Below are 15,266 nucleotides of genomic sequence, written 5' to 3' on the forward strand. Positions count from 1 at the left end.
TGGGCATAATTTTATGGTAATTGGAGGATTCTGGGGGAGGGGGGATGTTAGAGATAACTTTTTTTTCACAGAGAGGGTTTGATGCATGGAGCGTGGTTAAAGGCAGATATATTTGGGGCATTTAAGTAGACTTGTGGATGATAGTGTTACGTACCCTGTAACTGGGTCACTTACCAGCAAAGATAGAGAGGTCCGTTCTGATGGTACTATTTTTAACAGTATTTATTATAAAAATACACAAAAATAATATCAATGCAAACATACAGATAATATACGTCATCAATACTAAATCTAAAAAGCACGGGTATAATAATAATCAATAAGAAATACCTCTATCGTTGTCTAGGGGATAATGTATTGTCCGATGGAAATATAAAAGTCACTCAAGTTCATTCAGGCTGCAGCCTTTGGTTGGAGTCAAGAGAGAGAGTTTAAAACTTGCCCATTCCTTTTATGATGTCAATCCTTCGAGAGTCGTTGGGGCCGATTTCTCCTTTGTGTTAGCTAAAGCCGTTCTTCCGTGGTAAGGCCCACCAATTCTGAGGCAAATGGAAAGGGACGCACGTGGGCTTTTCCGCCGGCTTTCGCTATTACGCTGTACAGGAGTTCTAGCGTTTCTTCTGGTGTGTCTGAGGGGCTGTTCCCATAGACCCTCTTTTATCCCCACTCACGGGGTCTCAGATGTCAATCAGGGTGGAGGGATGCCTCCCCTCAACCAGCCCACTTATGGTCATTCCCTGAGAGTTTCAAATAAATAGCACAGTACTCAATACACAATTCCGTCTCCAAGAGACAATGGCCGTTTTCCGTCGCTTTGTATCACTGAGGGGCCAGGACATTCCAAATGTCTCTCTCTCATTTCCTGGGTCTCCTGACCTGACTTAATGGCGATCTTGCAATTCTCAAAAAGGAGGGGGCTACTTTGGGACTCAGAGTTGGGCACAGGCGTTACACCCCCTTTCTTCAACGCGTTTTTTACCATCGGTAAAAACAAAGAAATACAGAGTCTTACAGGATTTTAGAACCTAACACAATACAAAAGTTTTTTTTTTACAGAGTAATACAGTTATACATTCAATTCAGTATCTAGATGGTTACCGATTACATTGTCACTTCCTTTAATATCTTAACATCTTGTACCTTACTAAAGTCTTGTAGCATCAGACTCCAATTTAATAACCACCTATTTTTAGGTCGTCAGAAACACACTGAGTCTCAGCAATTTGCAGAACGGTAAACTTTATTTTTCGAGTCTGCAGAGTCGGACCCAACCAGCTCCTGCTAGATTGAGTGCCGAATTACACTTTGCACAGTTTTTTATACCCTACTTGTTTACAACTTTGTGAGTTGCACCCATGTGAGGTGCAGACATTCTTCCTTAATCTCATTACAAAATTACAAATGTGATTACCCTTTGGCCCACTTATCAGCCTCAGCGCATTAACACCGTTATTGTTCAACCGTTAAGCATGTCTTCCCGTTACCCGTATCGCTTCTTTAATCAGCAAGCTATTGTTTCATCCTGATTTTGCAAATTGGTTTATACGTTGCCCTGCAAGTTGCTTTGCACGTTCTTTCTGTGTCAGCACATTCTAAATGGACTCCTTAAGAACCGTCTTTAATTTAATCATTTCTCTCATTTAGCAAACAAAAACTAAAGAGTTGAGATCTTAGCTTACAGATATACTACAAAAGTTCAGGCAAATACTAATCTTTATGTTGCTTTCAAACTTAACAGACAGGCTTCCGAGGGGGTTGTCTTTTATTATTCACGTTTTGTCGAAATCCCTTAAAACCGGCTTCTGCTATTTAAAAATGGCGTCCCATTAACCCTCGCCTCTTTTCCGGTTAATTCCCACGTGGGGAGCTTGTGCATCCTGGCGAAATAGGCTTTCGTCCGCTCCTTTCATAGGAGTTATTTTATCAACAATGTGTCCCAAACTTAGACCATCTTCTGAATTTCCACCCAATTCTTTAATTTTACGCAAGTTGCTAGTTTTCTCTTCAGGACCCTTCAGGCTATTAGTTTTCAGTTCGAACTCTTTGTTCAAACAGCATTTCAATTTCTGCCTTTTCACACCACACTCTGGAATAACAATAGTGTGTGGGGCCCCGTTACCTTCCAACTCAACCTGTAATTGATTCACAGGCTTTGTGGCACCACGCATTTGTCTCTGTAGCCTGATTGCTGCTTTTGATATCAGTCCAGCCTTTAAATTTTCTTCATTCAATTTGGGAACTACACATTTCCCTTTTCCTTCAATAATAATATTCATCTCCCCACCTTTGATCTCCTCACTAACTTTTAACACACCTTCGAGCACAAACCTGGGAATTCTCAGTTCCCACTATTACCAAGGTTAACTCTTTCTTCAGTGAACCAAGTCCATCTGAGCTCCATTACTGAGGTTCAGTACCACGTGTATCCCCATCTTGGACACACTCAAATGGGACATTTGCCTCTTCCAGGCTTTCAATACCCGTACCTTCTTTAAATTCACAATTCCCCTGATCCTCCCAGCGAGTCTCTGGGCAACTCCCTTCCGAAGTAAACTCAACTCCGCGGGCTGAAACAACCTCATCTGCCAACCCAACCGACTTCTTCATGGTAATGGCATCCTTTTCAGCTAGGACTGCCCTCATTTCATTATTGGGGACACCTTTAGAATTTTCAACTTCTTCAAACAGTTCTGCCAAACCAGACAGATCATCCGTGTCCAACTCTGGACCTTTTAACAGCTTTTTCTGTTTCTCATCTTTACGTCATGCCTCTATAATTTCTCTCCTCGCTAAGGGCAGGTCTACCTCCTCTCCCTTACTCTCTTTCACTTTACTACTCTTAGTTTGACCACCCTCTAAACCCTCGTGGTACAGGGGCAGTAAAAATGTCTCGGCCAAATCGATACTGGCCAGATTTAAACTGCCCTCGTTCTCAGCTGCCTTTCTCGACATGCTGTGAGTGATCGCGCATGTGGGATAGATCTTGGAATCTAGGGGCAGAGCCTCCACTGGCTGTCTCGTTAGCATCATTGCTGACCAAACCTTACCACCGGCTAAATCATTACCCAGAAGGATGTCCGCGTCAGTTCTTGGGAATTCTGATCGCACCTCCATTTCAACTGATAATACCAGCTCACAACACATAATGATCCTATGGAAGGGCATTATTTCCGTCCCTTTTCCTATTCCTTTCACAGCTACCATTCCCGTCTTGCGACCAAAATCTAGTACCTTACTGCTGATCAACGATAGTTCAGCCCCCGAGTCTCTCCAGATCCGTACTGGAACTGGTGTGTCTCCCTCCCTCACAGACACAGTTCCATTTGACATACAAGTCTCAGATCCTTCTCGTACTCTGTCTACCTGGGGCTCTCTTGTCGATTTACTGATTACCACAGCACATCCTATAGGGACTGCTGCTTTCCCTTTTCCTGAGCAAAGCACCTAGATGCAATGTCTCCCCTTTCCACAATTAAAACAGGTCAAGCCCAGAAATCTCTGGCTACTTGGCCTTTCCCCCACAATCTTACCACTAGCTCCCGGCGGGACCTCTGCTTCAGCCGGCGGGCTTTCTCGATCGTTCCCACGGTCTCTCTGGGAACTTTTATTCGAGGAAAACTTTGTCTTGTGGGTGAGGGCATATTCATCTACGAACCTAGCAAATTCGGAGGTGGACTTATTTGGCTTCTCATTCAAATACATCCGGATATCATCTGAAACACAACATTTAAATTCCTCAATCAGAATTAACTCTCTGAAACGCTGAAAATCCTCTTCCACTATTTCTGCTGTACACCAATGGTCCAAGAGCACACCCTTCTCATAGGCAAACTCGGTGTACGTCTGATTCCACCCTTTCTTTAAATTTCTGAACTTTTGTCTGTACGCTTCAGGTACCAATTCATAACTCTGGAGAATGGCCGCTTTTACTTTGTCATAACTCTCCTCCTCTTCCTCCACCTTGGACAACGCCGTATATGCTCGTTGTGCCTTCCCTTTTAACACATTTTGTAACAACGCCACCCACTGCTCTTTGGGCCACTTCTGATTCACTGCCACCTTTTCAAAAAGCAAGAAATAACTATCAACATCCGTCTCCTTGAACAGAGGTACTAACCTCAACTCCTGACTAACATTAAACCACTCCTCTCGGTCTGACCCTTGATCTCTTCGCTCTTGCCTTAACTTCTCCATCTCCAAGTCATGTTTCCTCTGTTTCTCTGCCTCCCCATACTCTCTCTCCTTCTCGGCTCTCTCTCTCTCTCTCCTCTTCAGCTGCTTCCAGCTGTTTTAACTGAATTTCATGCTCCCTTTTCACCGCTAACTCCTTTAGCTGGAGCTCATGCTCCCTTTGTCTCTCAGCCCTTTCTTTTTCTTTCTCTTTCTCAGCTGCTTCCAGCTGCTTTAACTTAATTGCATGTTCCAACCTTAATTTCTCCAACTCTAACTGAGCCGTCCCACTAGCTGGTACCTTTTCAGGGATATTTTCCAATACCGCAGCTGCAAACACTTTCTTCCCAATATAATACTGAGTTACTGCCCTTCACACCTCCCGCTTTTTCATGGACAACCTCTCCTCTGCGAAGTTTAACCCCTTCGCCATATTTATCAAGTCTGATTTGGCGGCCACCTCTAGCACCTCTAGAGTCGGGTTTTCTATAAATTCATCCACGTCCATCTTTGCTGGTTTCCCGTCTGGCTACCCGCGTAACCAGATCCAAGTTTGGACTTACAAAACCAATTCACTGGCCACCCAATTTGGTGTCAAATCTCGAGATGAGAACCCCAATTGTTACGTACCCCGTAACTGGGTCACTTACCAGCAAAGATAGAGAGGTCTGTTGAAGTCTGATGGTACTATTTTTAACAGTATTTATTGATAAAAATACACAAAAATAATATCAATGCAAACATACAGATAATATACGTCGTCAATACTAAATCTAAAAGCATGGGTATAATAATATCAATAAGAAATAGCTCTATTGTTGTCTAGGGGATAATGTATTGTCCGATAGAAATATAAAAGTCACTTTAGTTCATTCAAGCTGCAGGCTGCAGCCTTTGGTTGGAGTCAAGAGAGAGAGTTAAACTTGCCCGTTCCTTTTATGATGTCAATCCTTCGAGAGTCGTTGGGGCCGATTTCTCCTTTGTGTTAGCTAAAGCCATTCTTCCGTGGTAAGGCCCACCAATTCTGAGGCAAATGGAAAGGGACGCACGTGGGCTTTTCCACCGGCTTTCGCTATTACGCTGTTACAGGAGTTCTAGCGTTTCTTCTGGTGTGTCTGAGGGGCTGTTCCCACAGACCCTCTTTTATCCCCACTCACGGGGTCTCAGATGTCAATCAGGGTGGAGGGATGCCTCCCCTCAACCAGCCCACTTATGGTCATTCCCTGAGAGTTTCAAATAAATAGCACAGTACTCAATACACAATTCCGTCTCCAAGAGACAATGGCCGTTTTCCGTCGCTTTGTATCACTGAGGGGCCAGGACATTCCAAATGTCTCTCTCTCATTTCCTGGGTCTCCTGACCTGATGTAATAGTGATCTTGCAATTCTCAAAAAGGAGGGGGCTACTTTGGGACCCTTCGGCCCCTCAGAGTTGGGCACAGGCATAACATTAGAAATATGAAGGGTTGTATAGGAAGGAAGGGTTAGAGTACATTAAAAGATTGGCACAATATTGTGGGCTGAAGAACCTGGATTAGTGGTCTGGCTGTTTTACATCAATGTTGCCACTGTACCTCTGATGTCCAGATTGCAAAATGAACTTTTAAAAGAACTAAAAATTCAGAGCATTGCACTTGATCAAGCTGATTGGAAAACTGTAATCCCATACTCCACATAGGGGGGGCTTTAAACATTCTTTCTTCCTTCATGTTTACCTTGCTACACCACTATTATCTCTATGAATTTGGCCTCCCTGTTACTTCAATGATGCCTCAAGTATGTTACTGCCTGAAGAGTCCACTTGAATCAAACAGTTTTGCATAATAATTCCTTTTAATTTCTCTCTCTTTCTCTTTTCACAAATACATCTGTACATTTTGACTTCAGTTTGTTTCTTTTTGCACTTTAGTTCCTAAATTAATATTTACTTTGGCAGATTTGATCTAACCCTTCTTTCAACTTTTCTATCATCCACGTGTTTATCTAAAAGTTCTTTAAATGTCCCTAATGTATTTGTCTCTACCACCACCCCTGTGTAAAAAGACATGCCTCTGATACCACCCCTGTACTTCCCAACAATCACTTTAAAATTATAGTCCTTGGTATTAGTCATTTTCGCCCTGGAAAAAAATCTAGTTGTTCACTCGATATTTCCTTTTTTTACACCTCGATGAAGTCATTTTTCGTCTTCCTTCGTTCCTAAGAGGCTTAATGTGTCATCTTGAATATTGTGAACAGTTTTGGGCTCCTTACCTTAGAAATGACTTGGCATCAGACAGGGTCCAGAGGAGGTTCAAAGGATGATTCCAGGAATGAAAAGGTTATCATATGAGAGATGTTTGATGGCTCTGGGTCTGTACTCACTGGAATTCAGAAGGATGAGGGAGAATCTCATAGAAACCTTTTGAATGTTGAAAGGCCTAGACAGAGTAGATGTGGAAAGGACGTTTCCCATGGTGAGAGAATCTAGGACAAGAGGACACAGCCTCAGGATAGAGGGGTGTTCTTTCAAAACAGAGATATGGAGAAATTTATTTAGCCAAAGGGTGGTAATTTGTGGAATTTGTTGTCACATGCAGCTATAGAGGGCAGATTGTTGGGTGTATTTAAGGCAGAGATTGATAGTTCTTGATTGGGCATGGCATCAGAAGTTACGATGAGAATGTCAGTAACTGGGGTTGAGGAGGCGATTTTAAAAAAAAGGAACAGCCATGAGTGAATGGTGGAGCAGACTTGATAGGCCAGATGGCCTAATTCTGCTCCTCTTATGGTCTTAAAGAGAAAGTTAGCTCAACCTATCCTCAAGAGCAGCTATAATGCTCTAGCTCACCTGATCTATTTTCAACCAATATATCTGCAGACCAAAAGTCATTCCACATTCCACTTCTGGGGTGCCTCAAGATGTAGCAGCAGAACTGTCAATGGATACGATTAAATATCCTCGTTTCAGCCTGATACAGCTAAAACACACTACTGCTTCCAAGGTCAGTACAGTCAACGAAGATGTCTTAATGTAATTGAAAGAACTATCGCAGCATAAATCTAATAACGTAAACAAAACCGATTGTGGGTGTACTCCTTGCCAGATTCCATGCAGGAAATGTGGCAGCAGGTCAGGGAATTTGTTGCCACATGCAAAGTGATAGTTAAATGTAACTTAGATATTCTATTGTAAAGTAGAAAGCAAAATTGGGGGGAAATATTGGCATTCGTAAAACATGTTGTTTACAGAAACAGGGTTTTAAACTCCCTATACTGACTATCTTGCTGGCAAACGTGCTGTCTCTGGTGAATAAAATCGATGATCTCAGACCTAGGTTGCTGAATCAAGAGGGGCATTAGGACCGCATGTGTGTTCTTTGTTTCACATAATGCTGGTTAATCCCTTCCATACCAGATGCAGTGATTCAGTTCCACGGATAGAGTCTCTGAAAGGCAGAGGTCGAAGAGTGTGCCTCATAATCAGCTCTTCCTGGTGCACAAGTATATCAGTGCTGTCCCAATTCCGCTCACCAGACCTGGAATATCTAGGAGTTAAATGCCATCCTTTTTACCTACCTCATCTTGGTAGCAGTATATATTCCACCTCAGGCCAATGTCAAGTAGGCTTTAGATGATCTGAGTAATGGGATCAACATGCATGAAACAGTGTATCCTAATGCCTTCACCGTGTTTTTTTGGAGATTTTAACCAGGCCAGTCTGAAAAAAAATCACTAAACAATTACCATTAATAAATCCCTGCAGGTATGAAGATCCCTGCTACATCTGATGACCCTGTGATCTCTGATTCAGAGACCAATGTTAGACTGTCTTTAAAGAGGGTGAACCCCTGCAAGGCAGAAGGTCCCGATGGAGTACCTGGTAAGGCTCTGAAAACCTGTGCCAACCAACTGGCGGGAGTATTCAAAGATATTTTCAACCTCTCACTGCTACGAGTTGAAGTTCCCACTTGATTTAAAAAGGCAATGAATTATACCAGTGCCTAAGAAAAATAATGTGAGCTGACTTAATGACTTTCACCCAGTAGCACTCTCATCGACAGTGATGAAATGCTTTGAGAGGTTGGTCATCACTAGACTGAACTCTTGTCTCAGCAAGGACCTGGAACCACTATAACCAGACCACTGGTGGTGAGTTAGACTCAGAGAAGGTTCAGGCATAAAGGGGAACACTGCCTAGTGGAGTAGTCTGAGGCAGAGTGGTAGAGCTTTGCCTCATTCGGGCTTTGGTGAGGTAAGTGGGGAGGTGGACTTCCTTTTTTTTTGAGGGATAGACAGCATGACTGTAGGGTTAGCATTTTGCTCTGGGTGTCTGATGTGGGAATCCTGGGTTTCTTCCAGTCTCCCGGAAGGTCAAATCTGCACCAGGTGCACTGATATGCAAACCCTGAGAGACCGTGTTAGGGATCTGGAGCTGTGGCTTGATGACCTACAGATCGTTAGGGAATGTGAGCAGGTGATAGATAGGAGCTACAGGGAGTTAGTCACCCCGAGGCTGAAGGAGTTAGACAAGTGGATGACGGTCAGGGAAGGGATGGGAATAGCTCAGATAGTAGAGAACACCCCAGGGCCATCCTCCTCAGTAGTCGTTATCTCGTTTTGGATGCGGTTGAGGGGGATGACCTGACAGAGGACGACCACAGTGATCGAGTCTCTGGCATCGAGCCTGGTTCCCTGGTGCAGAAAGGAGAGAAGAAGATGAATGATGCTGTAGTCACAGGGATTCCATAGTGAGGGGAACATTCAGGAGGTTTTCATTTTCAATCTTTTTATTGATTTTCCAGTAAAGGATATGCAGATCACAGGAGGTTTAGTAAACAAATAATACAAAAGACATATAAACAGCAGTAAAAGAAAGTGTATATTGTTAAAATCAGTTAGGTAAAATGTTATGCAATATAATCAAAAAAGCACAACTCCTCTTAACAATCATAAACAAAAAAGACTGAAAATTTTATTTGATAAAGGGGAAAAAGCCCTACTAACTAAACTGAAACAGAAAAAAAAAGAAGAAAAATTGGGCAGTCCATTTGAGGATAAAATTAGAAGAAAGAGAAAGAGAAAAAAAAATCATCCTTCCAGTCATCTCCGAACCTACTCAGATAAAGATTTCCCCTAAAGAGAATGAAGGAAAATAAACAAATAAAAAATAAATTAAATCATGTGAAGATATTGTATAAAGGGTCGCCAGACTTGTTCAGAATTAAAAGATGTATCAAATGTCTGGCTTCCAATTTTCTCCAAGCTTAGACATGACATAATGGAAGAGAGCCAATAAAAAACAGTAGGTGGCTGAGAGTCTTTCCAGCGTAGCAAAATAGCTCTCCTAGCCAGTAAAGATGAAAAGGCATGTTGAGCAGAAGCAGACACTTTGCATGCTTCCGGTGAAATGATCCCAAAAATTTCCGCAAGTGAATTGGGTTGAACATCTACATCTGTAAATTTAGATGGAATTCTAAACACATTCCTCCAAAAATTATTTAAGCTTACACATGACCAAAACATAATGAGTTAGAGTAGCCATTTCTGCGATATATCTGTCACAAATAGGGCTTATATTTGGAAAAATATGCATCCATTTATCTTTGGACATAAGGGCCCTGTGTACTATCTTAAACTGAATTAAGATATGGTGTGCACAGACAGATGAATTATTGACTAAATAATAAATTTTACTCCATTGATTGTCTGAAAGTGAATGTTGAAGTTCTATTTCCCAAGTGCGTTGAGCTCTATCATTAGGCAACTTACGAGCATTCATTTACTGTTTATAAATGATAGCTAGTAATCATTTTTGAAAAGGTTTAAGCTGAAATATAGCATAAGCCAAATTTAAAGAGTAGGCCAAGGGGTAATTCGGTAAAAAATCACATAAAAAAATTCCTAACCTGTAAGTATCTAAAAAAATGTGTATTAGAGATGTCATATTTATCCATTAACTGTGAAAAGGACATTAAACAATCCTGTAAGAACAAGTCTAAAAAAGTTTTTATTCTCTTAATTTTCCAAAAGCCTTTTCCCAGAGTTGGTTTAAAAAAGAAATTAGAATAAATATTACTAGAGAGAAGAAACTTATTTAATTCAAAAAATCTACAAAACCGAAACCAGATTTTTGAAGTATGTTTAACAGTAGGGTTGAGAGCTTGTCTACCTATTCTGGAGAGTGAAAACGGAAGGGGAGCTCCTCATAAAGAAGTTAAAGAAAACCCCGTTACTGAACTTTCCTATAAATGTAACCATGAAGGGGATCTATATCATAAATCCAAAAATAAATATATAATGAATATTAATTGCCCAATAATAAAATCTAAAGTTTGGTAAGCCCAGTCATCCATCTTTTTTTGGTTTTTGCAATGAAAGTTTATTCACTCTAGAGCTTTTATTATTCCAAACATAAGACAAAATCATAGAATCTATTTTATCAAAAAATGGTTTTGGAACAAAAGAGGGAACTGCTTGAAATATATATAAGAATTTCAGTAGAATAACCATTTTTATAGCATTAATTTGACCTATCAATGACATCGACATTTAGAAAGTGCTAGTTGAGTATTTTCAATTAAAGGGGAGAAATCATAATTACATAGGTCTTTAAAATTTTTAGTTATTTTGGTACCAAGGTAAGTGAAATGTTTTTAGCAATATTAAAAGGTATTTGATCATAATAATCAGAATAATTATTAATAGGAAATATTTCACTTTTATTTCACTAAGTTTATATCCAGAGAAAATACAAATTCCGTAAATATAGATAACATAAAAGGAATAGATTTCCTAGGGTTTGGAATGTAAACTAATAAATCATCCGCATATAACGAAACCTTATGTAATTTATCCCCTCTCCTAATACCCTGCACAGAATTAGAATCCCTAAGAGCAATAGCAAGTGGTTCTAAAGCCAAATTAAATAATAAAGGACTGAGGGGACAACCCTGACGGGTACCTCTATATAATCTAAAGTAAGGAGACTTTTGATTATTAGTTAGAACCGCAGCTACTGGGGCATGATAAATCAATTTAATCCAGGAAATAAATCCTGGACCAAAATTGAACCTCTTCAAAACTTGAAATAGGCCACTCCACCCTATCAAAGGTTTTCTCTGCATCCAAAGATACAATACATTCAGATTCTTTGGCAGAGGGGGAATAAATGATACTTAATAATCTTTGAATATTTACATGTGAGTACCTATTTTTGATGTCCTGTTTGATCATTTAAGATAACATTAGGCAAGATAATCTCAAGTCTATTTGCTAGAATCTTAGAGAGAATTTTAAAATCTACATTCAGTAAAGAAATAGGTCTATAGGTTACACATTCCAGTGGGTCTTTTTCTTTTTTAGGAATCAATGAAATTAATGCTTCATAAAAAGTTTTAGGAAGGTTCCCAGAGGATGTAGAATCAGTAAATGTTTGATGAAGATGTGCTATAAGCATTTCATGAAAAGTCTTGTAAAATTCTACCGTATAACTAACAGGTCCCGGAGCTTTACCTGATTGCATGGAGGATATAGTCTTGGCTATCTCCTCTTGTTTAATAGGTGCATCTAACATATCAGTATCTTGAATCGAAATTTGAGGTATGCTTCACCTTTGCAAAAATCTATTCATGATAATAGTGCTATCAGAGAATTCAGATTTATAAAGACTAGAATAAAAGTCCATAAGTATCTTTTTAATTTCATAAGGATCTAAAGTTTCTGTTCTATCTGGTTGGAAAATTTTAAAAATCTGTCTTCTGACCATCTCAGCCTTTAACTGACCCACTAAAAGTTTAGCAGATTTTTCCCCGTGTATAAAAAATAAACCTTTAGATTTAAAAATTTGCTGTTCAATGGGAAAGGTCAGAAGCAAATCATAATGTGATTGAAGTTCGACCCTTTCTTTATATAGGTCTTCAGTAGGTTTAACTGAATACGCTTTATCTATCTGCTAAGATATTTTCATTCCTTGATCTTTAATAGTTTGCTTGAATAGATCAGGCTCATTCTCAATTCAGGTTGTAGTCTGCTGAAGTGTTTGGAGTCCAAGTTATTCAGAGAGTCTTGAATCGTAGAAATATTCAAGCTTCCCGTTTGAACCAGCCAGCTTATCAATTTTAATATTAAGCAATCCAAATTCCAACTTCATGTCTTGTATTGAAGAAAATATTCCTGCTAGTGTATCAGATTCCTCCATTTTCCTGGTTTGTTCCATTTGTTCCATTTCAGGAAACGTCTTGCCGCTTCTCAGTTCAATACCAGATCGACTTCTTTCGGCCATTGTAATTAAGTGGTAATTCCTTCAGTAGAAGTAGTAAATCATCAAAACTAAAAGGGATCTGTCAGTGGGATGTAAAATAGATTAAGAGAGGGAGAGCCACTAGAAATGCGACTTACTCCATTATGGTGCAAAATGGCGGAATGGAGGTTCTGTCAACCTGATAGAGAAAGTGTGTTGCCTCCTGGGATGTCTCAGATTGGGTGCAGAGTTTTCTGAAGGGAGAGGGTGAACAGCCAGAAGTCTTGGTACACGTTGCTACCAGTGACATATGTAAAAGAAAGGAGGATTCAGGGAGTTGGGTAGAAACCTCAAAAGCAGGACCTCCAGGATTCTGGAGGTAAGACTAAGGAACAGACACCAATCCTCATAGAGGGATCAGAAGTGGAGAGAGTGAGCAGCTTCAAGTTCCTCAGTGTCAAGATCTCTGAGGATCTAACCTGGTTCCAACATATTGATGTAGTCATGAAGAAGGCAAGACTGGTTATAACCATATAACAATCACAGCATGGAAACAGGCCATCTCGGCCCTCCTAGTCCGTCCCGAACCCCTAATCTCACCTAGTCCCACCTACCCGCACTCAGCCCATAACCCTCCACTCCTTTCCTGTCCATATACCTATCCAATTTTACCTTAAATGTCACAACTGAACTGGCCTCTACTACTTCTACAGGAAGCTCATTCCACACTGCTATCACTCTCTGAGTAAAGAAATACCCCCTCGTGTTTCCCTTAAACTTCTGCCCCCTAACTCTCAAATCATGTCCTCTAGTTTGAATCTCCCCTACTTTCAATGGAAACAGCCTGTTCACGTCAACTCTATCTATCCCTCTCAAAATTTTAAATACCTCGATCAAATCCCCCCTCAACCTTCTACGCTCCAATGAATAGAGACCTAACTTGTTCAACCTTTCTCTGTAACTTAATTGCTGAAACCCAGGTAACATCCTAGTAAATCGTCTCTGCACTCTCTCTCTCTAATTTATTGATATCTTTCCTATAATTCGGTGACCAGAACTGCACACAATATTCCAAATTTGGCCTTACCAATGCCTTGTACAACTTTAGCATTACATCCCAACTTCTGTACTCAATGCTTTGATTTATAAAGGCCAGCGTTCCAAAAGCCCTCTTCACCACCCTATCTACATGAGACTCCACTTTCAGGGAACTATGCACAGTTATTCCTAGATCTCTCCGTTCCTCTGCATTCCTCAATGCCCTACCATTTACTCTGTATGTTCTATTTGGATTATTCCTGCCAAAATGTAGAACCTCACACTTCTCAGCATTAAACTCCATCTGCCAAAGTTCAGCCCATTCTTCTAACCGGCATAAATCTCCCTGCAAGCTTTGAAAATCCACCTCATTATCCACAACACCTCCTACCTTAGTATCATCGGCATACTTACTAATCCAATTTACCACCCCATCATCCAGATCATTTATGTATATTACAAACAACATTGGGCTCAAAACAGATCCCTGAGGCACCCCGCTAGTCACCGGCCTCCATGCCGATAAACAATTATCCACCACTACTCTCTGGCATCTCCCATCTAGCCACTGTTGAATCCATTTTATTACTCCAGCATTAATACCTAACGACTGAACCTTCTTAACTAACCTTCCATGTGGAACTTTGTCAAATACACTTTATCAAATAATATACTTTATTAGGAGTTTGAAGAGATTTGGCATGTCATCAAATACACTCAAAAACTTATATAGATGTACCGTAGAGAGCATTCTGACAGGCTGCATCACTGTCTGGTATGGAGGGGCTACTGCACAGGACCGAAAGAAGCTCCAGAAGGTTGTAAATCTGATCAGCTCCATCTAGGGCACTAACCTACAAAGTACCCTGGACATGTTTAGGGAGTGGTGTCTCAGAAAGGCAGCGTCCATTCTTAAGGACCTCCAACACCCAGGGCATGTCCTTTTCTCACTGTTACCATCAGGTAGGAGGTACAGAAGTCTGAAGGCACACACTCAGCGATTCAAGAACATTTTCTTCCCCTCTGCCATCCGATTCCTAAATGGATATTGATCCTGTGAACACTACCTCACTATTTAATAATATATTACAGTAGCATGCAGAAGTCTGGGCACCGCAGTCAAAATTTCTGTTACTATGGATAGCTAAGCAAGTAAAAGATGACCTGATTTCCAAAAGGCATAAAGTTAAAGATGACACATTTCTTTAATATTTTAAGCAAGGTTACTTTTTTATTTTCATCTTTTAAAAGTTTCAAAATAACAAAAAAGGAAAAGGGCCCGAAGCAAAAATTTGGGCATCCTGCATGGTCAGTACTTAGTAACACCCCCTTTGGCAAGTATCACAGATTGTGAACACTTTCTGTAGCCAGCTAAGAGTCTTTCAATTCTTGTTTGGGGGATTTTCGCCCATTCTTCCTTGCAAAAGGTTTCTTTTGCACAGCTCTTTTGAGGTCTATCCACAGATTTTCGATGACGTTTAGGTCGGGGGACTGTGAGGACCATGGCGAAACCTACAGCTTGTGCCTCTTGAGGTAATCCATTGTAGGTTTTGAGTTGTGTTTAGAATCATTATCCTGTTGTAGAACCCATCCTCTTTTCATCTTCAGCTTTTAACAGATGGTTTGATGTTTGCTTCCAGAATTTGCTGGTATTTAATTGAATTCATTCTTCCCTCTACCAGTGAAATGTTCCCCGTGCCATCGGCTGCAACACAAGCCCAAAGCATGATCAATCCACCCCTCTGCTTAACACTTGGAGGGGTGTTCTTTTCATGAAATTCTGCACCCTTTTTTTCTCCAAACACACCTTTGGTCAGTGCAGCCACAGAGTTCTATT

The 15,266-nt window shown here is 40.6% G+C and overlaps 1 protein-coding gene across 7 annotated transcripts in view; it reads left to right on the forward strand.

Annotated features, from left to right (window-relative positions):
- The window catches only part of LOC132386001 (phosphatidylinositol 5-phosphate 4-kinase type-2 beta-like), a 189,091-nt gene that overhangs the window by 148,671 nt on the left and 25,154 nt on the right, over positions 1–15,266 (forward strand). For 3 of the 7 annotated variants that reach the window (XM_059958237.1, XM_059958241.1, XM_059958243.1), the window contains one exon: positions 7,916–8,032. The exons of 3 other annotated variants lie outside the window; for them this stretch is intronic. In XM_059958237.1, the coding sequence (XP_059814220.1) occupies positions 7,916–8,032 (117 nt within the window). Of the gene's footprint in view, positions 1–7,030; positions 7,155–7,915; positions 8,036–15,266 lie in introns of those variants that run through there. One more of the 7 variants, XR_009509389.1, reaches the window with a different exon arrangement.

Source organism: Hypanus sabinus (genome assembly GCF_030144855.1).
Source record: "Hypanus sabinus isolate sHypSab1 chromosome Y unlocalized genomic scaffold, sHypSab1.hap1 SUPER_Y_unloc_1, whole genome shotgun sequence".
NCBI classification, from domain to species: domain Eukaryota; kingdom Metazoa; phylum Chordata; class Chondrichthyes; order Myliobatiformes; family Dasyatidae; genus Hypanus; species Hypanus sabinus.